The sequence below is a fragment of the Rhinatrema bivittatum genome, chromosome 6, assembly GCF_901001135.1.
Source record: "Rhinatrema bivittatum chromosome 6, aRhiBiv1.1, whole genome shotgun sequence".
NCBI classification, from domain to species: Eukaryota; Metazoa; Chordata; class Amphibia; order Gymnophiona; family Rhinatrematidae; genus Rhinatrema; species Rhinatrema bivittatum.
This window is the reverse complement of record NC_042620.1, coordinates 200,204,445-200,230,802: the sequence shown is the minus strand read 5'-3', so window position 1 is coordinate 200,230,802 and position 26,358 is coordinate 200,204,445. Positions and strand designations below refer to the sequence as shown.

Genomic DNA, 26,358 nt, shown 5'->3' with positions numbered 1-26,358 from the left:
AGCGAAGCACTGAAACTTGAGACCAGGAACATATCGAAGATTCAGGAGAGGCCTGCACCGAGGCACGCCCTACACAGCCACCTGTTGCTGGTCGCAGGCCATGCTGAAGCAGAGCAGGTTCTGGCAGAGTCTTGGGCATGGACGGAAGCAGGCACAAGGTCCTCCGAAAACCCAGACAGGATTCAAGACTCAGGAACTTGGCATTAAAAACAGGAGCCTTCCTGAGGTTTGTGCTGCAGATATGAAGGTAGGCCTTGTACCACGAGGCACCCTACACAGCCCCCCATGGGCTAGTCACGGACCTCGACGGAGGCACACCTGGAAAAATAGAGAAGCAAGGAACCTGGAAGCAGGACGAATAGCTGGAAGTGAAGAGGACATCAGGACCAGGACAGGATCACAGAACATCAGGATGAGAAACATCAGGACTTGGGACAGGCAACGAAGGAGCTCCGATGAAGGACAAAACCAGAGACATCAGACAGAGGAGACCAGGAACAAGAAGAACATGGAACACGAAGCCATCTAGACAGGAGCAGACCACGGAAGGCCTTGACCAGTGAAGAGGAATGTATAAAACATTATATATCATACATAAGATATTATATGGAAAAATGACAGACTGGTTAAATACTACCATCAGACTACACGTACCGCAGCGTGAATTGAGATCAGCAAATAAGGGACTCCTGTCAATACCCACTGTAAGAACTGCCCACCTATGTGAGGTGAGAGACCGTTCAATCTCAATAGCAGGACCTAAACACTGGAATAAATTACCACTTCAATTGAGGCTACAACCTAACTGGAAAAAGTTTTGGAAAGAATTAAAAACATGGCTTTTCCAAAAGGCATACACGAATGATAGTTAAGCCCAAAGCTAAATCCTATTTTTAGCTTTGTATGATTTTTATGTCCTTTTTTTGCTCTTATTTTTATGACTTTTTAGATTGTATTAATTGAATGCCTAGTAACTGTAACTAATTTTATGTATAATTGATTTTAGATGTCTTTATTATGAATAATTGTTATGTCATTTCTTTATTTTTATGACAAAAAGAGTGTAAACCGTCAACATGGATTTTTTCCGTGCAACGGTATAGAAATACAGTTTAAATAAATAAATAACAAACATGGATGACCATGGAATATGATTCGATGGCCCCAAGGAAGTGAAGCTGAGCCCTTTTATAGGGGACTGGGGTGAAGATCGATGACATCATTGTTGGGGCTGTGGGCTTTTCCCGCCGCTGGCCCTTTAAATATGCAGAAGATGTGCGCGCCCATGCCTAGAGGAGCCGAGGAGAAGCAGAGGCCTACAGCGGCATCCTGCTGCAATGGAAGGCAAGGTTGGAGGCGGCTTCCTGCTGCGAAGAGGCACCCCGGTGGCAGCACCCGGGCCGTGTAGGGGGAGGAAGCGGCGGCTTTCTGCCGCTTGGGAGGTCCCGATAGCGGCGCACAGGCCACAAAGACACACTCCGGCAGCGGCTCCTGCTGCGAAGAAGAATGGCAGCAGCGGCTCCTGCTGCAAAGAATGGCAGCAGCCCCTCCTTCTGCACAGGGCAGCATCGGGCCACACAAAAGAGGCAGCGGCGAGCCAGGGTGGCATAGGCCACAACAGGAGTCCTGCGGCGTCGGGCGTCCAGCAGCAGAGACGGAGGTACGTGAAGGGCTTGCTCGCGGGATGGGGTCCGCGGACAGAATCACAACAGCACCCCCTCCTCAAAGCCCTCCCTTCAGACTCTTCTCAACGGCTGAAGACAAGAAGGCATAACTTTTTACCAGCTGGGGAACTCAGAGGTCCAAACACAAGATCTGCAAATGCATGGGAGAAGCTGAAGCGATGAGGCATTTGGAACATACTGAAGACAGGACACAGACAAAGACTCAGGAAAAGGCATGACCCAGGCTGAACTAAAGGCACAGATGTAGGAGAAGCAATTCAGGGTAAAGTCCAGTTCTTGGTTCTTATATAGTTGAGGCGGAAGAGAGGAGCACATATGCATCAACTTCCTGCTGTAGGTAACAATGAAGATCGAGATTAGGGATCAAACTGGATTCTCTAGATGAGAGGGTGGTATACCAGGAGAGTGTGTAGGCAAACCTGCAGATTCTGACTAGTTCTTAAGTTGACGTTGGTGCAAGGAGCACCAGGTGGAACTAGGAAGTCCAACAAACATTGCACAGAAGGTGGAATGCTGATCTTGGGGGCATATTTATACCTCTTGAAGATAGGTGGTGCACGGACTTAAGGTTGACAAGTAGAACGAAACTCAGGGTTACAGACCACTGTTATTATTTGTAAGGTTTTGGGTGGACCCTTGGACACTGTGACAGCTGACTACACCCACGGGGGGAAGTCCCGTAAGGGGCCACAGGTCAGGCTCAGCTTTGGGACACACAACACAGAGTTATATCTTTTATTAGACAGAGTTGAGAAGCCACCAGAGGTGGCAGCAGTGAGTAGAGATGAAGCCTGGCTGGGCTTAGGGTTCCTCAGGATACTGGAACAGCGATTCCCTCTATGGCTGTGCTCTAGTGGAGAAAACTGAGATAGTGAGCACAGTGGAGCATACACAGAGTTCTGGTATAGAGCCTCGTTAGTAAAGTTACTCACACAGCGGTTTCTCCCAGAAGGTGACACAGAAGCTGGAATAGAGGCAGGCCCTCGAGGAGCGAGTACCTGGTTCCAGGGAACAGCTCTGAGGAAATAAAGTTGGTAACTCACTGATGATGTAGGCAGCGGTTTCTTCCAAGCAGAAGCGATAAGCTCAGGCAGCGAGTCAGGGAACATGGGGCCTCGAGGAACAAGTACCGGTTCCTGATAGCAACCTGAAAGAAATGAGAGGCCCCCGAGGAGCGGGTACCCCGTTAGGATAAAGTCCAAAAGTTGGAGAGACAGAGTAGCTAGGTACGGAGAGCGAATCCCATCCGTAAGGATTCCCCTTGCTAACTCGATTAGCTAGCAAAAAGTGTAGGCTTTTGTATCTGGGATGCGTAACGTCATCACAGGGGACGCCCCTGTAGTTCCTGCCAAAGAGAGAATAAGAAGCAGAGCTGCGTGGCGCGCGTGCCCTATGGGACCTGGACAACATGGCGGGATGCTGTGCCCAAGCTGGCGACAGCCAGACGTCCATCAACCGTGGGATGAGTCGCAAAAAGGTAAGGTAGGCGGAGTGGAGACGTCGGGCAGCGACAGTTGTAACAACCACAGACTTCTGCAAAGCCAGATGGATGAGAGAAGTTCATTTAATAAGGTCAAGGAGGAAGTTGCATCTCAGGGAAATCCATATGTTAATACAGGCTCCCATATGGTGGTAAAGCTGTTCCCAAGAGGAGCTTGGTAGTCAATAGACATCACTGCGATACTTTATGCAGGATACTAATTAGTCATATGGGATTTCTCAGATGGCTGTATAGATATAATATTGCTCAGATTTCAGATGGGCCGCTTCAAGGTAGAAGTTAAGGCTCAAAGAGAAAAGGCTCGAGGGCAGCAGAGGATTCCAGCGGGTGTTCAGGAACGCTTTTCCACTGTGATGGATAGTTGGAAATACAGTCGATAGCGAACATCCTTGCAGAGGCAACTTACTGGAAGAAGACACTTGAGAGGCTGGCAAATTCTTTTAGTTATTCTTGAAGAGCCATCCAGAAAAGGCTCTCTGGGGTGTTAGATTAAAGATAACTCCCAGAAGTACAGAGGAGAGAAAACACAAGGAGAAGATGGCCGCAATCACTCCCATGGAACCAAGGATATTGAAGCTGAATCTCGCGTATTGTCTCAAAGAAGACAGGGTCCTTCCAGGAAGATTAACAGCAAAGAGCTTTGCAGGCTCACCAGGCAAGCTGAAAGATGGCAATTACTGTCCTTTTCCTGGCAGCAGATGATAGAGGCTGGAATTCCCACTTGCACAGAGCGAGGACAGGATCGTAGCTGTAGATTCAAGGCGACTCGCCACATTGAGATTAAAGAGAAGAGATACAACAGAATGGCCTCTCAGAAGAACTGGAGTGGAATCCAGGGATGGAATCATACTTTGCGCAAGCAGAGACAGGGTCTTGACAGTAAGCTGTCCCATGGCAAGCACCAGAGCAGAGTAAAGCAGGGACTGAGTTGGAAGTGGCGAGACAGAGCCAGGCCTAGGGTGCAGGCGCCTCGTGCAGGTCATTCAAACCCAAGGTCCTGGAGTTGCTGTGGAATATGCTTTAATGGGTAATATACTCCCTGAAACTCGATGACACTTGGCGACGAAGTCAGACTTGGTACTGTATATGAAAACCAGGATGCAGGCACCTCCTGCAGGTTGAAAAGGTTCCTGGACCGGACTGGACTTGGAGAGGATCTGGATGCAGGTGCCTCCTGCGGGTCAAGGAAATCCAGACATACTGAAGAAAGGCGAAGTGACACAACAACAAAAAAAACAAAACAATTCTTGACTAGGAACAGGCATCAGAAGTCCAGGAAACTTGGAGGAAAAATTCTGGCCAAGAAACAGGATTAGAAAAAATGTCCAGGAACTTGAGCCCATCACAGGCACATGCTCACTGAGCTCATGGCCTTCAAATTCTGTTATGACCACAGGCCTTCAAATCCTGTTGAGAGACGTGGAGGTGCGGTTGCCTGCTCCTGGGAGATTTGAGTCCTTGGGCCACGGGGCGGCTCAGGGAGAAGCTCCAAAACACACACAATGGGAGGTAGGCGAGTACAGGCACAGGCAGAGCAGGAACAAGGCTGGACTGAAAACCAGGCAAGGAATGTCAGGAACTGGAACAAGGCAGGCTCAGCCCTTCACTGGACCTACCAATGAGACCCAGCAATGCAATGTTGGTCTCAGGAGTAGCCCTCCGGCCATTCGGTAGCCCTTCCAGACCCGCCGCTTGGGAACGAGAGCATGAGGCCAGATGGAGGCTGAGGGCAGGAACAAGCGAGACATGGAACTTGGAACGTAGAAGACTCAGGGTACTTGGAAGACAGACGAAGACTCAGGATACTATGAGGTCTCAGGCAAGGTTTCCGGATACTTGGAGGTCTCAGGCAAGGATTCAGGAGAAAGTACTGGATGAGTGCTGCATCCCAGCTTACCCTCCACAGCTGCCCATGGCTAGTTGTAGACCATGGCAGAAGCAAAGCAGACTCCAGGCGAAGCAGTGGAACTTGAGACCGGGAACATGTAGAAGATTCAGGAGAGGCCTGCACAGAGGCGTGCCCTACATAGCCGCCTGTTGCTGGTCGCGGACCATGCTAATGCGGAGCAGGTTCTGGCAGAGTCTTGAGCATGGACGGAAACAGGCAAAAGGTACTCCGAAGACCAGGACAGGATTCAAGACTCAGGAACTTGGCATTAAAAACAGGAGCCTTCCGGAGGCTTGCACTGCAGACATGAAGGTAGGCCTTGTACCATGAGGCGCCCTACACAACCCCCCAAGGTCTGGTTACGGACCACGACGGTGGCATGCCCGGAAAGATAGAGAAGCAAGGAACCTGGAAGCAGGATGAGGAGCTGGAAGTGAAGAGGACATCAGGACCAGGACTGGAACACGGAACATAAGGACTTGGAACTTGAGGACTTCTGGACGAGGAGCATGAGGACTTCTGGACAAGGAGCATGAGGACTTCTGGACAAGGAACATCGGGACTTCTGGACGAGGAACATCGGGACCTGGGACAGGCAACGGAGGAGCTCCAATGAGTGACAAAACCAGACACATCAGACGGAGGAGACCAGGAACAAGAAGAACATGGAACACGAAGCCATCTAGACAGGAGCAGACCACAGAAGGCCTTGACTGGTGAAGAGGAACATGGATGATCATGGAATCTGATGCAAAGTCCCCGAGGAAGTGAAGCTGAGACCTTTTATAGGGCTGGACTGGGGCAAAGATTGATGACATCATCATTGGGGCCGCAGGCTTTTCCCACTGCTGGCCCTTTAAATACCCAGAAGAGACACGCACCCGCACTTAGAGGAGCCCAGGAGAAGCAGAGGCTTACAGCGGTGTCTTGCCGCGATGGAAGGCAAGGTTGGAGGCGGCTTCCTGCTGTGAACAAGCACCTTGGCGGTGGCGCTTAGGCCGTGTAGGAGGAGGAAGCCACGGCTTCCTGCCATGAAGAGGCACCCTGGTAGCATGCTGAGGCCGTAAAAGGCACACACTGGCAGCGGCTCCCACGGTGAAGAGGAACAGCAGCGGTCCCTCCTGCCTCACAGGGTGGCGTTGGGCCGCACGGAAGGATTCCTGCGGTGTCGGGTGACCGGCAGCAGAGACGGCAGTAATTGGAGGGCCTGCTCGCGGGATGGGGTCCACGGGCAGGATCATAACAATAATTGTGTCACTGCATGGCATGAATGCAAATTTTTAAAAGGGGCGGGATTGGGGAGGTGTTTGGGCAGGATTAATTAAAGTGAGGGGCAATATTGACACATGCCATCGCACGGTTTTAACACTGGAAATAACTACACCTTTTTTCCTGGCGTTCAGCTATGCAATATGCCCAAAACGGTAAAGCAATTTGCGTTAAAGATTGCAAATTGTATTTCGGCCTTTTCTGGGCTTGAGGGAAAGGGGATGAGGAAGAGGGGGAGAGGGGAGTGGCGTAGAGAGAGAGAGCCTCTGGGGAGTCCTTCACAAGATTCAACTATTTATCTCTCTATAGGAGGGCCCGCTAATAGCTCGAGGTGAGGTGTTAGGGGTGATTTAAGGATTAGGGGCCAGTTTTAGATGCGGAGTGAGATGTACGAACAGCACAGTTCACAGAGATGAAGATTTTACGTCATTTGGAGTGAGGAAATTCTCACAAAGATGAGATTTCTACTATATTATCTTGCCCTAGCTTGATGGTACCCTATAGAGATATAAATAGTTGACTACTATGAAGGCCTTATAAATAGTCTCTCTCTCTCTCTCTCTCTCTACCGCACTGCGCAATACTACCTATGCAAAGCAGTATGATATCCATGCGTTATTACAGCATTTTGATGAATCTAAGAACATAACATACTGGGTCAGACCAAGGGTCCATCATGCCCAGCATTCTGTTTCCAACAGTGGCCAATCCAGGCCATAAGAACCTGGCAAGTACCCAAAAACTAAGTCTATTCCATGTTACTGTTGCTAGTAATAGCAGTGGCTATTTTCTAAGTTAACTTAATTAATAGCAGGTAATGGACTTCTCCTCCAAGAACTTATCCAATCCTTTTTTAAACACGCTATACTAACTGCACTAACCACATCCTCTGGCAACAAATTCCAGAGTTTAATTGTGCATTGAGTAAAAAAGAACTTTCTCTGATTAGTTTTAAATGTGCTACATGCTAACTTCATGGAGTGCCCCCTAGTCTTTCTATTATCCGAAAGAGTAAATAACTGATTCACGTCTACCTGTTCTAGACCTCTCATGATTTTAAACATGGGGGGATAGTGCAGTTCAAAAGAAGATTGGACAAGTTATTGCAAGAAAAGTCCACAAGGAGTTATTAGCCATGTAGACTTGGAAAGCCAGTGTTTAACCCTGGTAGTGAGATACAAAAAAATAGATCAACTACTGGGGAGTTGATGATCGCTTGTAACCCAGACTGACAGCCAATGGAAACAAAATGCTGGGCTTGATGGACCTTGACCTGACCCAGCATGGCACTCTTAGGCTGTTATCTTGACTATTTGGTGCAAAGGTAGCAGACCTCCTGCATTACCTAGATAAGATTTTAGAGAGTGTTAAACACCAACAACATAGGAAGGTGCAGGAGGGAAGTTCTGGAGTTTAAATTTAGGCTTTTAGGTAAGAAATTAAAATCCAAAACCTACAGTGGTGCATTCTAGGAAATGCTCTCTGCTCCTGGACTATCTGTTCTAAAGTGCTTTTCCTAGTGACGGTCACTTTCAAGCTTGCGCATAAGTTATAAAATAGCCTGGCCGCATGCGCATGTGCATCAAATTTTAAGTGGGCATGCATGTGCGTGCAAATGCTGCTTCTACTGCATAAATTGGGGGATTGAAAAGGGGCACACACTAATGCTATTCCTAGTTTATCCAGTTAATCCCCAATTCGCCCAGCAAAGGGATTGGTCCTCCAAACATTCCTAGTTTAATAGCCTTCACTTCCCCCAGGTATCCACGAGCCTTAAAATCCCACAGACCTACATATCTTCTTTATTTTTTTAGCTTACATGTCATCCATAGCAGAAGCAAAATTATGCGGCAGGAGACCTCGGCAGGCACTGGATTGCATCAGTATTTACGCTCACTTCTCAGGTTCATGCCCCAAAATGCCCATGCCCTACTCAGACCATGGATAGACCAGTAGCCTTAGATAGGGATACTTTATCAGGAGAAATGAGGCAAATTTCAAATGTAATAATTGCCAAAAAATGTTTTTAAATGTACTGTCAATTACTGTGGGGATCTTTTTTACGATAAGATCAGATGTAAAAAATAAGATGTAATAATAATTTTTTTAATTTAATTTTTTACTCCAAAAATTTTTGGTTTACTCGGCATTGATTATGAATCAGCACTGGTTTGCTTGCTTCATTTTTTCTTGAAAAGATCACGACAGATACATACATTTTTTTAGTATATTTTTAAGTTCGTATATATTTTGTATCCCCCATTGGCACTGGTTCAGTATTCAATTTAAGATATTTTTATTAAAGACAGATCAGATTTATTAATATTATTTTTTATTATTACTACTTTTTTAATGGGGTATTCGTATGGAATATATTGCTGCTGCCTTTTTATTCTGGCAAGGATTCAATCGATATAATTTAGACCGCTCTCTCCAAATGTCAATCATGGTCATTTGATGGGAACATCTGCGTTATTTACTTCCGAGTGCACAGATCAGGACTAGTGGGTTGTATTCTTATAGCTCTCCTTTTATTAGCTGTACCACAACTGGCACGTGTTACTCATACACTCCGGGCCGTAACAAACATTTTTTTTTTCATCGGTTGATGACTCCCAATTGTTAAGAATCCATGTGGAGCATCCTAAGATGCTGTGGATGAAACCTACAAAAAGAACATGTCTGTCATATGGACCAGAAACAGACAATTCTTTTGCACTGGGGCACTTCCTGAAGCCCCTGGCTCTCTTCTCCTTGCCAAACACTAAATGAAAAATAGCCATTACAATATCCCAACTAACCAACAAGATTACAGTAGGTATCACAGGGAACGTGATCAGCTGGTGACATCTCCTAGGAGCACTTTGGACAACTCTTCAAGCTGCTGCCTTGTTTCTTGGACATGATCCAAAAATAAATTTATGAAAAATTGTGGGCTGAAATTTTCTTAAAAAAAAAAGAAAAAAGACATACCAAGAAAAAAAGAATGTGACTGTGCAAGAAACAAATGTCTTTTAGTGGAGTCAAAGCTACAATAATGCATTGTGCTGTAAATGCAAACAATAAAAAAAACCCAACATACAAAATATGAAAGTTGCTGAAAAGTCTAACTAATTAGACTTAAAGGAAGAAACAAGAAATACTGGACTTGAAAATTTTTTTTTCAGATCACTGAAGACATACAAAAAAAGCCATAAATGACTGAGGGCTTGCAAGGGTGGCAGAAGTGATACAGGAGTGTATCTTCCTCCTCTGATTGATGAAAAAAGAAAATGGAGAGCAATAGGTCCAGTGTTCTGTTAGAAACCTCAGAGCATGCACAAAAGCTTTCTTAGAAAGCTGGTGAAAGTCTTTCAATGACACATGTAATGCAGGTTACATGACCCATAGTGTGGTTCATTGTAGCTGCTTGCCTTCAGATAATCTTATAATAGCTACTAAAAATTTCACAAAATATTATATTCATGCATTTCCCTGCAACTAATCTCCCTCTTGGCCCTTCAAGCACATATCATAAACACTCTAGCCAACTCTGCTCATGATATTCATGATTGTAGTCATATCGCTTAACTCTTCATCCAAGTGTCTACATCCCATATCTCTGCCTTTCTCCTCACAGGTCAGAATATCTAAAACTCAGATAATCCTGAAGCAGTTCTTTGCTATCTGCAGGATCTACGTATTTTAAAACTTGTTTCCTACAATAAAATGCAGATTATAAAATCACATTATTCAAGAAAACGTGTTAAAAGAAAACAAAGAAAATAAACAGATGGGAAAAAGACCAGAAGGGTAGAGATGATATCTTTACTAATCTACTAAGGGGTAGATTTTAAAACCCCTGTGCGCGTAAATCCTCCAGGATTTACGCGCGCAGGGCACTCGCACGCCGACGCGCCTATTTTGCATAGGCCGCCGGCGCACGCAAAGCCATGGGACGCGCGCAAGTCCCGGGGCTTCATAAAAGGGGCAGGAGGGGGCGTGCCCAAGGGGCATGTCCTGAGCAGGGGGTGGTCCGGGGCAGATCCGGGGGCGTGGCGACAGTTCGGGGGCGGGCTGGGAGGGCGGTCCCGAGTCCCCCAGCACTGCGGCCTGTGCCGGGGGATGCCGGGGCGGTAGGCGTAACTTGCCCAACAAAGGTAGGGGGTGGGATATAGGTAGGGGGGGGGAGGGGTAGATAGGGGAAGGGAGGGGAAGGGAGGGGAAGGTGGGGGGACGTGGAAGGAAAGTTCCCTCTGAGGCCGCTCCGATTTCGGAGCGGCCTCGGAGGGAACGGAGGCCGGCGCAGGCTGCCGATTTTGCGCAGCCTTGCGCGCACCGACCCCGGATTTTATAAGCTACGCGCGTATCTTATAAAATCTGGTGTACTTTTGTTCGCGCCACCGGTGCGAACAAAATTACACGCGCGCGTATGTTTTGAAGATCAACATCTAAATGTTTTAAATTGTGGGCTTGCAGCATTACTACTACTAAGATGACTTTCTCCCTATTTTTTCATATATGTTTAGTGAGCAACAAATTATCATCCTTACCTGAATTTGGTGAGATCTGTAAACTGCTCACATCTTTGGAGAGGCCATTGGCTTTTGGGCTTGAGATGGGTGCACAGGCAGAGGTGGCCCGAGGTGGTCTTTTTCCAGGAACTTTCACAGTAGTTCTTAGGAGGTCAATTTCTTTCCCATGAACATTCTGCATATAATCCTGCAATAAAAGAGCAAACACTGACAATTCTATAAAAATAACAATATCAGCTCTATAACTTTCTCGTAACAGCACTCTAGAAAACAAAAAATAAAGGTCTGAAAATGTCATCTAGTCTACCCTTTCCTTTTTATGTTCTAATGATTTATTAAGGAGTAGATGATACTCAAATTACATGCACAGGTAGTTTTTATCCAGTGTTTTCTGGAAAAATAAAAAACAAAATTATGGGGCGGATTTTAAGAGCCCTGCTCGCGTAAATCCGCCCAAAACCGGGCGGATTTATGCGAGCAGGGCCCTGCGCGCCGGTAAGCCTATTTTACATAGGCCTACCGGCGCGCGCAGAGCCCCGGGACTCGCGTAAGTCCCGGGGTTTTCGGAGGGGGCGTGTCGGGGGGCGTGCCCAAACCGCGCGGCGTTTTCGGGGCGTGTCGGGAGCGTTCCGGGGGCGGGCCCGGGGGCGTGGCTACGGCCCGGGGCGGCCCGGGGGCGTGGCCGTGCCCTCCGGACCCGCCCCCAGGTCACGTCCCGGCGCGCAGGAGGCCCGCTGACGCGCGGGGATTTACGCCTCCCTCTGGGAGGCGTAAATCCCCCGACAAAGGTAAGGAGGGGGTTTAGACAGGGCCGGGCGGGTGGGTTAGGTAGGGGAAGGGAGGGGAAGGTGAGGGGAGGGGAAAGGAAAGTTCCTTCCGAGGCCGCTCCGATTTCGGAGCGGCCTTGGAGGGAACGGGGGTAGGCTGCGCGGCTCGGCGCGCGCCGGCTATACGAAATCGATAGCCTTGCGCGCGCCGATCCAGGATTTTAGCGGATACGCGCGGCTCCGCGCGTATCTACTAAAATCCAGCATACTTTTGTTTGCGCCTGGAGCGCAAACAAAAGTAGGCTATTCGCGCTCGTTTTAAAATCCGCCCCTAAGTGGGCAGTTTTCCTTTGATTATTGTGTATGGAAAAACACCTGCACAAAGTTGTGCCTCCAGGATCACTTTCCAAACAAACTTATGCGGGTTGTTTGACCAAACTCCACCCTAGGAACACCTATAAACATACCCATACAGGAAAATCTATAAAAAAAAGTACCCATTGTTAATGTCAGAAAAAGATCAAAATGGTCCATCCATTACCCTAAGAAACTTACTCAGCAAGTTACTTAGGGTAATAACTGCCACTGCATGCAGGTTAACCCGATGCCCTCTGTTTAGGATAGTAACTGCCACTCCTTGCAAGAACAACTATGCACAAATGTTAATTTTAGGTAAACAAGATGCTACTCCATTTGTTCATTTCTGGTCTCTAGCTACTAGGGATCTGGGTTTGCCCATACTCTTCTGAATTCTTTTACCATTCTTGTCTTCACCACCTCATCTGGGATAGCATTCAGGTTGGGCAACAAACAGCCCTTTCCTGCATGCATCCAGATCAGTCCAGACTCCTGGGTTTTGCCTCTCTGCCAGCAAATGGAAACAGAGAAAGTTCCAATGTCACTGTACATAGCCCAGTGTGCCACCTTTAGTCCCTCAGTATTTCTCTGTCTCCAGCAGATGGCAGACAGTATAAAACCTGCAGTCTAGAAAGAAGGGGGAAAAAAAGATTAAAAGACAAGAACATTTCTGGATCTTTCCAGGGAGTTGTGAGATCCTGGTGGGGTCATTCCACATGTTTTGAGGCGGATGAGCAGGGGGTGGAGACCCTTCTGATAACTCGGTCCAGAGGTCTGTGGGGTGGACATCTGGTGGTCCGGAATCCTCATCCCCCACAAGACAGTATTGGAACCTGCTGGCAGTTCTGCACTGCAAGCCCAATTTGTCTTGGGCTGAGTCACTAAAATTTGGTGAAAGAGGGCCCTAGCCAGTGGTCTGGCTCTTTTCTGATCTTCCATGTGGTCTGCACTCCTGAAATCGGAACCTCTGCACCAAAGGAAAGTATTGGTGTCTAAGTTTCTTTATTTGTTCTCATAGAGTAATCTATGCAGCATTGGGGTTCCAGGAGGGAGCTGCCTTAACAGCTCAGGGATCTCAGTGATGGAGTTTTTTAGCAGCTTCTCTGCCTGCAGAGGAGACCGGGTTTGGCTCCGTGATGCTGAGGGACTGTTCCCCTCTTGCAATTGAGGTGCTGGTGGTGTCATGGGTATGAGGAGGAACAGCGTGCACATGAGGCAAAAATGGCATGGCTTTGAGCACGCCTGTACCTGTAGAACGAGCCTCGCGGGTAACAGGGTCTAGCGCTGAGACTTTCCCATCAGCGAGGAAATGGTGGCTATTTTTGATTCCCTAGCAGCATGGGCAAGAGGCAGGGGAATCCCCTTCTCAACTATCAATGGCGGTTCCCTGTCCCAAGAAGGTGCAGAGAGGCACTTGCACCAAGGAGTCATCCCTAGTTCTGGTAGAGGTCTTCTGCCGGTTTTCATTTACTTATGCGTAAAGCTTTTTTAGCGGAACAAGCAGCAGGAGATGCTGGCTCTCGGCCCCAGTATCCATGGATTCATGGACGGTCAATAGGCTAAACTGTTGAGACCTTCAATGATTTTTAGTGCCGGATGTTCAACAGATTCAGGCCTAAACGCACTGAAGGTGCAGGCAGGCTTTGGTTAGTTGTGTGGTAGGCAGCAGTTCTTTTCCTATGTGTGTAGGTGTGTGCACACATTCTCGCCGCATGGCAGTTGCATGCTCAGGGACCTGTGTGCGTAAGGCCATGGCCTTGATTTGAGCGTGTACATCTGTCACCTAGACTGGAGCACATATTTGCATAAATACATTGTGCACATACGGCCACGACCTAGACTGGAGCGCTTAGTTGCGTGGGTACTTGTGCGTATAAGACTGCAACCTAAACTTGAGCGTGTATTTGCACAGGTACATGTGCACATTCGACCACAGCCTATACGAGCAGGTATCTGCGCATGTATTTATGTGCATACAACAGTGACCTAGTCTTGAGTGCGTACTTGTGCGCATCCTGGAGGGGTGTTTGCGTACACCCAGCTGGCATTGGTGTGCCTAGAGCTGAACTTCAGGAGAGCTAGGCACTGGGGATGAACAGATCCAAGTGCCTTCCAATCTGTGAGGCTTGCCGTCTGATAGCAATTCAGTCCTCACTCTCTCTCCATTTGTGACTGCGCTATTTAGATGCTCAAAGAGCTTTGACTACTTCAGTTTTTGCCCATGTTGGGACATCCCCTCATCCTAGAGTGTTCTCTGGAGAGGAGTGGCGCGGGAGGCGAGGCAATGGTCAATTTTCCTCCTCCCTTGTTCCCGAGGGCAGAAGCTTCTCTGAGAAAGAAAGGTTGGAGAGAGTAAGGTTAGAGCTATGGGCTCTAATACAGATCCATCCTCCTTCTCCTGGATGGAATGTTTCCAGGATCTGTAGACCTTTCCTGCAGGGGTGCCCAGCAAAGGCAAATCAACCAACTATGTAGGGATCTTGTGCTCGGGCCTCCCATTTGTCAGACATGATGGGCAAATGTCACAGGGAGGCTTGTCCCTGGTAATGTTCAAGGGGGTGTGGATCATGACACATTGGAGGATTCTGATAGGGGATTGGCTTTCTCACCTCTAGAAGAGGGAGAAATTGCATATAATTGAGAGCTGATTTGAACTCTGCTCAGATTTTTTCTTTTTTTTACTGAGATGCCTTGCTGAGTTTAGTAGCTTATACCCTAAACATGCTTAGTGTGACCAGAGGTCAATTTTAAGATAAGTGTGCTGTTATTTTCCCCCTGTATCCAATTCAAGAGATATTGTATTTAAAGATGGTAAATGTGGCTCTCAAGGTTCCCCATTTTTGCATTGCGGTGGAATGCAAGGGAGAGTTCTTGGTATCTCTTGCCTTGACAAAGGCATATCTGCATATAGCCATCGGGCTGGAGCACCAGAGATTCCTGAGGTTCATGGTCCTAAGAGAACATTTTCAGTTTTGAGCCCTTCTTTGGCTGGCGACGGCTCCACGTACCTTCACCAAGGTAATGGTGGTGAGGGCGGCCGCTTTGCAAAAGGAGAGTGTGTTGGTGCATCCATGTCTAGACAACTGTCTTATTTGTGCAAAATCAAGACCTCTGTTGACAATCAGTACAAAAGGTACCGATGCACTTGGAAGTCTCTAGGATGGGTGGTGAATCTAGCAACGAGCCATTTAATCCTCTTTCAAATTCTGTAGTATCTGGGAGCTCAGTTCGACACACTGATGGAGAGAATAAGAATATAAGAACATGCCATACTGGGTCAGACCAAGGGTCCATCAAGCCCAGCATCCTGTTTCCAATAGTGGCCAATCCAGGCCAAAAGAACCTGGCAAGTACCCAAAAACTAAGTCTATTTCATGTTACCATTGCTAGTAATAGCAGTGGCTATTTTCTAAGTCAACTTAATTAATAGCAGGTAATGGCTTCTCCTCCAAGAACTTATCCAATCCTTTTTTTAAACACAGCTATACTAACTGCACTAACCACATCCTCTGGCAACAAATCCCAGAGTTTAATTGTGCGTTGAGTAAAAAAGAACTTTCTCTGATTAGTTTTAAATGTGCTACATGCTAACTTCATGGAGTGCCCCCTAGGAACAACTTTTGCCACCATACCCAAAGAATGATCACTTATGCTGTGACTCAGATTCGAACCGAAGTTGCTGCGACCACAACGCAGAGTACTGACCACTATATGATCCCGGCAAGCTACTTTGGAAGTGAAATTGCAAAGTCAGATTAGGTTTCTGATAGATTTTTCAGTGCCTAGGGTCTGGAACTATTTACAGATCCTGGGTTCTATGGTATAGACATTGGAATTAATGCTTTGGCATTTGCGCATATGTGGCCTCTGCTCGGGGCTTTTTTCACTTGCTGGAATTCATTATTGAAAGTTTCATCTTCCTCCGGGGACAATCTTTTGTGGAGGCTTACTTACTTACACTAATCTCGAGTATGGTGCTTAATTGCAGGTTCCAAATTAGGTAATAGTACCGATGCAAGCCTCTCCAGATGGAGGGCAGTGAGAAAGATCAGTCGGCACAGAGCCAATAACGGAAAAAGGAGACCTCATGGTGTATTAATCGGTTAGAGATGAGAGTGGTGCATTTCAGGTTGCCTGCCTGTCTGCCAAGGCTACTCAGCCATCCAGTATGGATCCTATCAGACAGTGCGATGACAGGGGTCTACATCAACTGTCAAGGTGGAATCAAGAATCAGGCAATGGCTCGAGAGCTGATTTTCTGGGCAGAGCAGCACTTAGAGCGGCTAGCAGCATCTCACATCACCATAGTGAACAACGTTCAGGCAGATTTTCTCAGCCGGAGAAAGTTAGACCCTGGGGAATGGTAGCTGTCTGAGGCAGCGATGTGTCTCATTCATGGAAGATGAGGGTGTCCCGATCAAAGAGAGCACCAAGGCATCGCAGTTTTACAGTGGCTGAAGAGAACACAGAATGGAAGGAATCGGAGCACTGAGGGATTCTTGTCTTCTTCTCCATGGCTTCTGGTGGACAAGGCATTACAGCCGATAGACAAACATCTGGGCAATGTGTTCCTGGTATCTCTAGAGAGGCCATATCGACCATGCTTCCCAGATCTGATCAATATGGACTTAGACGGGCCCGAGGTTCAGCATTTGAAAACGTAATGCATGTAAAGCAGCTAATTTAAATACACAGGGCTGTATTTTAAGATGTATGCATGTATGCATACATGCATGGGCATACATTTGTGCGTGCAACCCGGCGAGCACAAATGTACGCACAATTTTATAACATGTGCGCGCAGCTGCACGCATGTTATAAAATCCGGGGTCGGCGCACGCAAGGGGTTGCACACTAGTGCACCTTGCGCGCGCCGAACCCTAGGGGAGCCCCGATGGCTTTCCCCGTTCCGCCCCTCCCACCTGCCCCGCCCATCCCCTACCTAAACCCCCCCCCCCCAACCTTTATTTTATAAGTTGCGTGCACTGGCCGGCCCACGATCCCAGGCACAGTGCAAAATGGCCGCTGTGCCTGGAGGCTCCGGCCCCGCCCCATCCCCGTCCCATCCACACTTCACCCCTTTCTTCAAGTCCTGAGACTTACACGCGTCCTGGGACTTTTGAAAATAGGTCCGGCACGTGTAGGGCTTTGAAAATCCACCCCACTGTTTTTTAGGGGAATATATTGTGCGATATTACCAGGATAAGTATATATCATGTGATACACAGTATTTTTCATGCATTAAATGCTTCTCATGGCATAGTAAATAAACCCCATAAAGATATTTCATTTTGTGGTAAAAAAGAACAAGTATTGCCAGATGTTGCTCTACTCAGATTAGGAGGAAATTTATCTTCCAGTTGAGGCAATGGGTCATGGCTTTGAAGGCTTTTTTTTTTTTTTTGTAATATTTCTCATGCAAGTGCATAGTTTGTCATCAAAGGAACAAGTATATTTTTGGGGACCCTCCTCATTTGGAAACCTATATGTTAGACAAGAATGCAGGTAATTATTTTTTCTTAAAATGATTCATGCTGTTATAAGGCAGATTGGAGGTTCACTTTATATTATGCGATTTAGATGGTTATTTAATTAATCTTTTCTTGATATTTCTTTTTTCTTCTCTTCCCTCCATTTACATGAACAGGTCACATATTATGAGATTGGGTTCTATCCCTTTCCTTTGAGAGATGCTGTTTCATTGAATGTATCTTTTCATAATCTGTAGTTTTCTAATGCACACTTATATGCAGATTTAGGTTAAATGTTAAAAATTAAAACAAAGGGGATCATTTACTAAACCACAGTATTTTTCCATGGTACGTACAGCAGCTCTCGAACCCGCGAAGTATTTTCTCCTGCAGAAAACTACCATAGGAAAAAATATTGTGGGGAAATCACACAAAATTCACGTTTGTGTCCCCCTTTGACAGAGGCTGCTATCTTCTTTCTCGTATTGCGGGGGGGGGGGGGGGGGGGGGGGATCTTTAGGCCCATCTTCTGCCATCATTGCCATAAAGATTCTCCTCCTCCAATGTGTGAAAGATCCCCTGGGAACCTTGAAAGACACTCACACACCCATCTCTACCACCTTCAGAGGTGGCTATCAAGTGATTAAAGTATGAAAAATAAATTTAGAAGTTGTGTGGTGATGCCACTAACCACTCCCTTTTAAAAAAAAAAAAAAAAAAGAAAGCCTTCCTGGATCTAAATTCTGGCACCACCTTGAGCCCCTGCCCTACCCTAGCCCACCTCTCCTGGCATGTTTAGTGAGGTCTGAAATACCCCCTAGGCTCTGGGCCAGCTGCTTGCTCAAGTTAAAATGGCTCCAGCTGGCTTTCATGCTAGGTATGCCCTACCATGAGATGGGGTACACCTATTATGACAGCTGGCCAGAATATTTTTGGCCTGAGCAAGCGGCTGGCCCAGAGCCTAGGGGGAACACTGGGCCCCATTAGACCACCAGGTATGCCAGAGGGTGTGGCTCAAATGGATGTGTGGGTTGGGGGCTGCTACTGTGGGTGATAATATTTGGATCTGGGGGTTGGGCTTTTTTGAAGGGGGGCTTCTATGATTATTTTTTTACACTTTAATCGCTTTATTCTGCATTTTGAGGTGGTGGGAGGCTTTCATATGTTGGGAAGTGGGAATTCTAGGGCCATTGTGGCCCTTTAAGAACCATCCTGGGAGCACTAGGATGGCATGTTAGTGTCCAAATCCACCTGGGAAAAATTAGCCACAACTCCTGAGATGTAGCTAACTTTCATGAAAATAACATGGCTTGCATTGTTTGAAGTGAGCCGCATTATTTTATTAACATAAAATTACCTAATATTGAGCTGTTTTGCATACGTTTACAAAGCTTGTGAATACAAAGCAGCTCATGACCATACCTGTATTATTTTGGGTAAAATAAAGCACAATATTAAAAATACCGTGTGTTCTTAAGAACATAAGAACATAAGAAAATGCCATACTGGGTCAGACCAAGGGTCCATCAAGCCCAGCATCCTGTTTCCAACAGTGGCCAATCCAGGCCATAAGAACCTGGCAAGTACCCAAAAACTAAGTCTATTCCATGTAACCATTGCTAATGGTAGTGGCTATTCTCTAAGTGAACTTAATAGCAGGTAATGGATTTCTCCTCCAAGAACTTATCCAATCCTTTTTTAAACACAGCTATACTAACTGCACTAACCACATTCTCCGGCAACAAATTCCAGAGTTTAATTGTGCGTTGCGTAAAAAAGAACTTTCTCCGATTAGTTTTAAATGTGCCCCATGCTAACTTCATGGAGTGCCCCCTAGTCTTTCTACTATCCGAAAGAGTAAATAACCGATTCACATCTACCCGTTCTAGACCTCTCATGATTTTAAACACCTCTATCATATCCCCCCCTCAGTCGTCTCTTCTCCAAGCTGAAAAGTCCTAACCTCTTTAGTCTTTCCTCATAGGGGAGTTGTTCCATTCCCCTTATCATTTTGGTAGCCCTTCTCTGTACCTTCTCCATCGCAATTATATCTTTTTTGAGATGCGGCGACCAGAATTGTACACAGTACTCAAGGTGCGGTCTCACCATGGAGTGATACAGAGGCATTATGATATTTTCCGTTTTATTCACCATTCCTTTTCTAATAAATCCCAACATTCTGTTTGCTTTTTTGACTGCCGCAGCACACTGCACCGACGAGTTCAATGTGTTATCCACTATGACGCCTAGATCTCTTTCTTGGGTTGTAGCACCTAATATGGAACCCAACATTGTGTAATTATAGCATGGGTTATTTTTCCCTATATGCATCACCTTGCACTTATCCACATTAAATTTCATCTGCCATTTCGATCCTCAATTTTCCAGTCTCACAAGGTCTTCCTGCAGTTTATCACAATCTGCTTGTGATTTAACTACTCTGAACAATTTTGTGTCATCTGCAAATTTGATTATCTCACTTGTCGTATTTCTTTCCAGATCATTTATAAATATATTGAACAGTAAGGGTCCCAATACAGATCCCTGAGGCACTCCACTGTCCACTCCTTTCCACTGAGAAAATTGCCCATTTAATCATACTCTCTGTTTCCTGTCTTTTAGCCAGTTTGCAATCTACAAAAGGACATCACCACCTATCCCATGACTTTTTACTTTTCCTAGAAGCCTCTCATGAGGAACTTTGTCAAACGCCTTCTGAAAATCCAAGTATACTATATCTACCGGTTCACCTTTATCCACATGTTTATTAACTCCTTCAAAAAAGTGAAGCAGATTTGTGAGGCAAGACTTGCCCTGGGTAAAGCCATGCTGACTTTGTTCCATTAAACCATGTCTTTCTATATGTTCTGTGATTTTGATGTTTAGAACACTTTCCACTATTTTTCCTGGCACTGAAGTCAGGCTAACCGGTCTGTAGTTTCCCGGATCGCCCCTGGAGCCCTTTTTAAATATTGGGGTTACATTTGCTATCCTCCAGTCTTCAGGTACAATGGATGATTTTAATGATAAATTACAAATTTTTACTAATAGGTCTGAAATTTCATTTTTTAGTTCCTTCTTGCTGCATTAGGTATTTGTCTCATGATAATACAAATTATATGCAATATTTTAAATATTAGCCCCCATTGGTGACCATACAAGTATCTCATGTACCACTCAGAATCCTCCTCCCTTGAAAACTCACCACAGTACCCCTAGCAAAGCCATCATAAAGGATTGGTGATCTTTCTTGCTGGGTCAGATGCCAGCATTGCTCTGACAACAAGGGGTAGTAGCTGATACAATAACCTGTAACACTAGGGGAAGTCTACTCTCCAATCCCCACTCTCCCGGAATAAAAATCAAAGGACCTCTGAGCCCTGGCCCTTCCTTTTTATTGCAGCATGAAAATTGTAGAGATTACTTACCTGATAATCTCGTTTTCCTTAGTGTATGCAGATGGACTCAAAACAAGTGGGTATAGTGTGCTCGTGCTAGCAGCTGGAGATGGATCTGACGTCAGCACGGGTACATATACCCCCACAGGAAGTGAAGCAATTCAGTAATCTTCCTTGCAAAGCTGTTATAGCTATATGAGTCCTGACCGATTGATTAATTACACAGGATTACCCTGACCGGTTGATGGTAGCTGGAGACCGCCAGGATTCTCAACCGGAAGGCGTCGACACCCGGCAGGGTGGATGCCCTATGTAGTAAAACATGGCTTACCTTGAGCCTGTGAAATCCCATGTATACCGGCAGCCGGTCGGGATGCTGAGTCCATCTGCATACACGAAGGAAAACGAGATTATCAGGTAAGTAATCTCTACATTTCCTAGTGTGTAGCAGATGGACTCAAAACAAGTGGGATGTACAAAAGCTACTCCTGGACTAGGCGGGAGGCTGCCCGAGGTCCATGTAGGATTGCCCTCGCAAATGCTGTGTCCTCCCTAGCCTAGACATCCAGACGGTAGAATCTGGAAAAGGTATGGAGGGAGGACCATGTCGCCGCCTTACAGATCTCAGCAGGTGACAGCATCCGCGTTTCTGCCCAAGAGGCCGCTTGCGCTCTGGTAGTGAGCCTTGACCTGTAGAGGCGGTGGTTTACCCGCGTCTACGTAGGCTGCCTTGATAACTTCTTTGACCCAGCGGGTGATAGTTGCCCTTGAGGCCGCTTCCCCTTGCTTCTTCCCGCTGTATAGAACGAACAGATGGTCCGTCTTTCGTATTGCTTCGGACACTTCCAGGTATCTGGGCAGTAGCCTGCCTATGTCGAGATGGCGTAGAACTCGACCTTCTTCTGACTTCTTCGTCTGTGGTAGGTAAAGAGATGGTTTGGTTGAGGTGGAAGTGCGAGACAACTTTGGGTAAGAAGGAAGGAACTGTGCGAAGATGGATGGCTTCTGGCGTGATTCGGAGAAACGGATCACGGCAGGACAGTGCTTGTAGCTCGGAGACACGGCGTGCGGAGCAAACAGCCAGCAGGAACACCATCTTCAAGGTTAACAAACGGAGGGACAGGCCTCGAAGTGGACGGAAGGCGTATCTCGCTAGAAAGTCCAAAACTAGGTTGAGGTTCCACAGAGGTATGGGCCACTTCAGTGGCGGACGAATGTGTTTGACTCCTTTCAGGAAACGTGAAACGTCTGGGTGTGTGGCAATGCTATTGCTGTCACTCCGGGGACCATAGCAGAAAAGTGCTGCCACTTGGACCTTGATGGAATTGAGGGACAGACCCTTCTGAAGACCATCTTGCAGGAAGTCCAAAATGATAGGAATCTCAGCAGCATGTGGATTGGTGCTATGAGCTTCGCACCAAGCTTCAAATACTCTCCAGATCCTTATATAAGTGAGCGATGTGGAGAACTTGCGTGCTCTGAGGAGTGTATCTATTACCGGTCCTGAATATCCTCACGTCTTCAGTCTAGCCCTCTCAATGGCCAGACCGTAAGAGAGAATTGAGCCAGATCCTCGTGGAGTATGGGACCTTGTCGCAGCAGGTCCCTGTGCGGCGGCAGGGATAGTGGAGTCCCTGCCAGCAATCTTCTCATGTCTGCGTACCAGGGTCTTCTTGGCCAGTCCGGGGCCACTAGAAGAACTAGGCCTCTGTGCCGCTGAATCCTGTGTATAATGGCGTCCAGCAGGGGCCATGGTGGAAAGGCATACAGCAGGATCCCCTGGGGCCATGGTTGCACCAGTGCATCGATCCCCTGAGACAGAGGATCCCGCCTGCGGCTGAAATACCGGGATACTTGAGCGTTGGACCTGTCCGCTAGTAGATCCATGCCCGGGGTCCCCCACTGATTCACAATAATCTGGAACGCCGTGGGTGACAGTTGCCAATCCCCGGGATGTAGACTTTCTCTGCTGAGGAAGTCCGCCGCGGCATTGTCCTTCCCGGTGATGTGGACGGCGGAGATGTCCTGGAGATTTGCTTCTGCCCAAGTCATCAGGGGAGCTATTTCTACTGATACCTGTTGGCTTCTGGTTCCGCCGTGTCGGTTGATGTATGCCACTGTGGTGGCGTTGTCTGATATCACTCTGACTGCTCTGTGTCGCAGTCTGTGGGGAAAGTCGCAGGCACGCTAGCCTGACTGCCCGTGCCTCTAGTCGGTTGATGTTCCATCCCGACTCTTCTCTGCTCCATCGCCCTTGGGTGGTGAGTCCTTTGCAATGTGCGCCCCAGCCGCTCAGGCTGGCGTCTGTTGTGAGCAGGGTCCACGTCGGAGAGGACATCCTGGACCCCCGGTACCTGTGGCTTTGCTGCAGCCACCATCGCAGCTGATTGCGTACCCTGGCTGGTAAAGGTAGGTGCACGGTGTAAGTTTGTTATCGCGGGCTCCACCGGGATAGGAGGGCGCGTTGTAAAGGCCTCATATGCGCCCGTGCCCATGGTATCACCTCCAGGGTGGATGCCATCAGGCCGAGGACTTGTAGGTAATCCCAAGCTGTGGGCCGGACGGTGCACAGCAGGGCCTGCAGACGATTCTTGAGCTTTTCTCTTCTTTTGGGAGTCAAGCTGACTGTCTGCCTGAGTGTCGAATAGGACTCCTAGGTATTCCTTCGACTGAGACGGCTGTAGGGAACTCTAGTTTAAGTTTATTACCCAGCCTAGGCTCTCTAGAAGAGCAACCACTCGGCTGGTTGCCCGATGGCTCTCTTCTGGCGATTTTGCCCTGATCAACCAATCGTCCAGGTAGGGATGGACGAGAATTCCCTCCTTCCTGAGGGCTCCGCCACTACTACTATGACCTTGGTAAAGATCCGCGGCGCTGTGGCTAACCCGAAGGGTAACGTCCGAAACTGAAAGTGTCGGTCCAAGACCTTGAAACGTAGGTAGCGCTGATGATCCTGATGGATTGGGATATGTAGATAGGCTTCTGACAGATCTAGGGAGGTGAGAAACTCCCCTGGCTGTACTGAATTTTTGACAGATCGCAGGGTTTCCATGCGGAAGCTGGGTCCCGTAGGTAGCGGTTGACTGACTTGAGGTCCAGGACGGGCCGGAAAGTGCCCTCCGTTTTGGGCACGATGAAATAAATGGAATAATGCCCAGAATTTATCTCCCCTGCAGGCACTGGAATAATGGCCTTGAGGGAGAGAAGCCTCTGTAGGGTAACATCTAGCGCCACCCTCTTGAGGGGTGAACAAGGAGATTCCACAAACTTGTCTGGCGGGAGCCGAAGTCAGTCCAGGTAGTACCCTTCTCGGATGATGGTGAGGACCCACTGGTTCGAGGTAATCTCGGCCCACCTGCGGTAAAAGAGGGTCAGCCTGCCCCCTATGGCTGCTACCCCCAGATGGGCCGGCTGATTGTCATTGTGGGGTACGGCCGGGGCCGGAACCCGAGCCGGCTCCCCTCTTATTGTGCTTGGGCCGAAAGGACTGGTTCCTAGCTTGCGACCGAGGTGCCTGGTAGCGAGTCCCGTAAGGGTTGAAGCGCTGAGAGGTTCTACCTCTGGGTGGTCTAGAAGGCGGGCGCTGCCTCCTGCGTGGCCTGTCTTCTGGTAGACGAGGTAAAGGGGAGGCGCCCCATTTATTGGCCAGCTTCTCCAGGTCGCTGCCGAACAGGAGAGATCCCTCGAAGGGCATTCTCGTGAGACGTGTCTTGGAAGAGGAGTCGGCCGACCAGTTACGTAGCCAGAGCTGCCTCCTGGCTGCCACTGAGGATGACACTCCCTTGGCTGCTGTACGGACGAGGTCGGAGGCTGCATCAGTAAGGAATGAGAGAGCTGATTCCATCCCCTCTCCCGGGGAGTTGTTCCGAGCCTGAGATAAGCAAGAACGCGTCACCACCGTGCAGCAAGTCGCAATTCGTAGGGACATGGCTGCCACTTCAAAGGCCTGCTTCAGGATGGGGTCCAGCGCCGGTCATGCGTATCCTTGAGGGCCGTCCCTCCTTCCACCGGGATGGTGGTGCGCTTCGCAATTGCACTGACTATGGCGTCTACCTGAGGGCACGCCAACAAGTCCTTAGTCGCCGGGGTACATGCCAGCCAAAGCCCGACCCCCCTTGAATGGAGCCTCCGGTGCCGCCCATTCCAGGTCGATTAGCTGCTGTGCCACTTGTAGGAAGGGAAAGTGGTGAGAAGTTTGGCACAGGCCCTCTAACAGGGGGTTCACTCTAGGTTCCCCTGGGGTGTCATGGCCCGGAAGGGCCAGTTCCGACAGGCATTGTGAGATCAGGTCTGGAAGATCTGCTCTGGGAAAGAAGCACCGCATGGTCCGATAAGGTTCTACCCCCGAGGGAAGCTCTCCCTCCTCGGGGGCCTCATCTTCTTCTGCCGGGTAGTCTGAATCCCCATCATTGGGGCTATCAGGTGGCGAGTGGCCGCGCCTAGGCCTCGAGGGTTCAGGGACCGGGTCATTCTGGACGTACGGACCCGGTCGGGGAGCTGATTGCATTGTAACAAAAGGTATGAATCCCTTTGAATAATTCCACCCAGGAGATTGAAGCCATATCTGGCCGCATGGGAACCAGGCCCCCCTGGTTCACTAGCTGCTCCCCGCTGCTTGCTAGCTCCGGAGTGTTCCCTGAGGAACCGCCCAGAATGTTGGGCTGTGATCGGCCCTGGCCCGGGACTCCCAAGGCCTCTTCACATTGGGTACATAGGGAGTCTGCATCCTCATTCTGTGTGGCCCTGAGGTTGCATGCAGAGCAGAGATTGATGCCTGATTCTGGAGGTGCCGGCACTGCCGAAGCCTGGTCACTCTTACGCTCCATGCCGCCGGTGAACTCAATAAGAGTCTGCGCTGTGCGCGAAAGCAGGCGCCGGAAACCAGCGCTCAGCAACGTGCGCCTAACAATGTGCGCCTATAAACGGGCGCCTAAGAACTTGCGCCTATCAATGTGCGCCTATGAACGGGCGCCTAGCAATGTGCGCCTATGAACGGGCGCCTAGCAATGTACGGCTATGAACGGGCGCCTAGCAATGTGCGTCTTAGCAACTTGCATCTATGAACGGGCGCCTAGCAATGTGCGTCTAGCAACGTGCATCTATGAATGGGCGCCGATCGCCGTGCGTAGCAACGCGCGCCTATCGCCGTGCGCGTAGCCACGGACGCCTATCGCCGTGCGCGTAGCACTAGGCGGGACACTTCAGGTAGAAGATGATGGCGAGCAGGCAGTCGAAATGGCGGCCCACTTAACTGGCCGCCCCAGAGGCACACTCTGCTCCTCCTCGGATCCTCGGAGACCAACAAGTAAATATATACGCCTTACCTTGTCTTTGGCGCTTCCCGGCTGAAACCCGGGCGGTCTCCGCCTGCGGGGGGAGAGTGCGAATACCTTCACCGCCGCGCTCAAGGAGGTGCACCCGCTGCCTCTAGGCTGTGCCCGAACTCGTCTGGATTGGGGGCCAAGTCCACGCCGGGACCGAGGCTGCCTCTAGGCCGCGCCCGAGCCC

The 26,358-nt window shown here is 48.5% G+C and overlaps 1 protein-coding gene across 10 annotated transcripts in view; it reads right to left on the bottom strand.

The window, feature by feature from the left end:
• The window catches only part of LOC115093936 (arf-GAP with GTPase, ANK repeat and PH domain-containing protein 1), a 1,595,449-nt gene that overhangs the window by 606,545 nt on the left and 962,546 nt on the right, over positions 1–26,358 (bottom strand). For all 10 annotated transcript variants that reach the window (XM_029606403.1, XM_029606396.1, XM_029606397.1 and 7 more), the window contains one exon: positions 10,876–11,044. In XM_029606403.1, the coding sequence (XP_029462263.1) occupies positions 10,876–11,044 (169 nt within the window). The remainder of the gene's footprint in view (positions 1–10,875; positions 11,045–26,358) is intronic.